Below are 2549 nucleotides of genomic sequence, written 5' to 3'. Positions count from 1 at the left end.
CTCTCGGCCTCCGGGGGTCCCCGCGGAGCGCGGCGCGGCGCTCGCCTGGCTAGAGGTCCCCGCCCCGGCTCTTACCTCTTCTCCTCTCTTGCCAGGTCCCGGCGGCGGAGGAGCGCGCAGGGCAGCGGCGGCCATGTGGGGGTGACAGTCCACGCGCGTTCCGGGAGCGGGCGGGAGCGGACGGGGCTCGGCCAGGGGGACCTCAGCCCGCTGGCAGGCCGGCGCAGGTGTTCGCCATGGACGCGCAAGGCTTCGACTGGCTTTTGGTCCCGCTGCACCAGCTGGTGTCCTGGGGCGCAGCCGGGGCCATGGTCTTCGGAGGGGTGGTGCCGTACATCCCGCAGTACAGGGACATCCGGAGGACTCAGAATGCCGACGGCTTCTCCACCTACGTGTGTCTGGTGCTCCTGGTGGCCAATATTTTACGGATACTGTTCTGGTAAGTTGGGGGCGCCCTTACTGGGGGGCTGCTCCCAAAGAGATGCCTTTCTCCTTTTGGGGTTCCTGGGTGAGGCCAGAGGTCTGTGCTTCCTGAGAAGGAGCTGGTGACACCAATGAGACTATTTCCCAGGGAGGGCGATGGGAGTGGAGAACCCCACACAGGATCCCAGGTCTTTGCAGCCCAGGTGGCTCACGCACTCAGCTGCTCCTTCCCCAGGCCTTTGTCCTAGGACTTAGTCCCTTACCTCAGGGAATTTGCCCCACGAGCGGGAGTGGGGACAGACTAGCCCAATAAAGGAGTGTCAGGAATAGAAAGGGCTGAGCAGTTGGAAGAACATTCCAGGGGCGGGTGAAGCCCCTCAGGAGGGGACATCTGAGCCTGACCGGAAGCAGTGCTCCAGGCGTCTGAGGGCCTGCCGCCCCCTTCAGCCTTTTCTGGCCTGTATGTGGTTTTGTTTATTTTTAAGTAGGAAGTCAACTTTCTGGACAATACAGACTAGGCTATTCTTTCTTGCTCCTCCCAGCCCAACTTCCTCTTATCATTTTCACTTGGTAAGGAGCTTTAATTTTAACAGTTGCTGAGGCCAGACATAATTGGGACGGTGAATTTCAAAGGAAAGGAGAAGAGGTCTCAGAAGTCTGGAACTTTCCTTCCTCTAGGTGGTCCCTGGCCCTGGGGACAGGGGCTCTGGCTCCTTCCTCTGACTTTTGGTCCTGTCTGAGTAATCATGCATTTTTGCTAATTGATCGTAAGTTGTCCTTACTGAATTTTCATTAAATAAAATCGCCCATTCTAAACGTGCAGTTTGATGAGTTCGGATGACCGTCCCCACCCCTGTAATCGCCATCTCAATCAAGATGGCAGTTTGCTGAGCACGGAGGCTCTCTCTGCTCCTGCCCCACCCCCGTTCACTTTCACTGTGGGTTAGTTTTGCCCCTGTCTGGGGCTTTTTAAAGGTGAGCTGGCGAGTGTGTCACATCACAAATGTGCCTCAGGTGAGCCCACTTCCTGAGGGGTCATTGGGGCTTATTTGTGTTTAGCACAGGTTGAAAATCTGCACTTTAAAGATCCCTCCTTTTCCTTTGGTGGAGGGCGGGGTCGACCTCTGAGGCCAAGGGCGCTGCTTCCCTTTTCTGCTATGGCCTTGAGTCTGAGACTGAACAGAAGCAGGTGGACATGTCCGTCTGACGCTGCTGTTGACCCTGAGTGCTCTGGTGCATGCTGGGAGCTGGCCACAGGCCCAGGCCCTTGTGCCAGGTGTGAGCAGCATGCCCTCCTGGTGTGGAGTGAGTTTTCTCCCACAGCAGAGGGAACTGCCAGGTTGGATTACCCGACGGGGAAAACAGTTCCATTCAGAAGTCTTTCCCGCTCCATACGCTTATTCAGAATTGCAGAAAGGAAGTTGAGTAGTCTGAGTACCTGGTTTGGAGAGTCAGAGGCTAACCCAGTCCTTGAATGCTGTCCCCTCGGTGCCTCTGTGTTCACTTGGCACTCAGTGCTCGGACTGGGCGTTCTGTCTGCACCGCAGGGCCCGTGTCTTTGAGGAGTCCTGCACTCTCTCCCGATGCCACATAGGGTGGCCTTTAGGGGGCCTTGAGGCTTTGTGCACTCTATTTCTGCCTCTCCCATTGGCCCTTTCCCAGAGAGTCAGTGTCCTGAGCTGTCCTGGGTCACTTCAGGGCCTCTGTAGCTACCACGCGAGCACACAGGGCTGCCTCCAGCCAGCTTTCCAGGAGCCTGCAGATGTGGGGGGCAAGCGGGGCTGGCGGGGACCGCTGGTCTCTCTTCCAGGCTTTCTCTGGCCTGGGGCACACTTTCTCTGTATTCCATTCCTGGAAAAGACAGGCCTCCCTGTTCACTCGTGCTGACGGGCACCTCTGCCCACCTGGTCCCAAGATGCCCCTGCTCCAAGGGAGAAGCCGATGCTCCTTTTATTCCTTTCTCACTCCTGAGGCTCCCTCCAAGCTGTCCATTTGATTTCATAGGCTTTTGAGGGTTTCCGTGCGCCAGACACTGGCAGATGCTGCGGAGTTTCCCCTCGGTGGAAGCACGGCAGGGAATGTACACACACACACACACACACACACACACACACACACACACGGGA

General features: G+C 57.3%; 1 protein-coding gene across 1 annotated transcript in view; it reads left to right on the top strand.

The window, feature by feature from the left end:
* Positions 1–19: 19 nt before the first annotated feature.
* The window catches only part of PQLC1 (PQ loop repeat containing 1), a 28081-nt gene continuing 25551 nt past the window's right edge, over positions 20–2549 (top strand). Inside the window, 1 exon segment of the mRNA XM_025048137.1 lies at positions 20–439. Coding sequence (XP_024903905.1) covers positions 237–439 — 203 coding nt within the window. The 5' untranslated portion in view covers positions 20–236.

The sequence above is a fragment of the Pteropus alecto genome, unplaced genomic scaffold, assembly GCF_000325575.1.
Source record: "Pteropus alecto unplaced genomic scaffold, ASM32557v1 scaffold14, whole genome shotgun sequence".
NCBI classification, from domain to species: Eukaryota; Metazoa; Chordata; class Mammalia; order Chiroptera; family Pteropodidae; genus Pteropus; species Pteropus alecto.
Note: the sequence above shows the minus strand (reverse complement) of the source record. Positions and strands in the feature narration are given on the sequence as shown.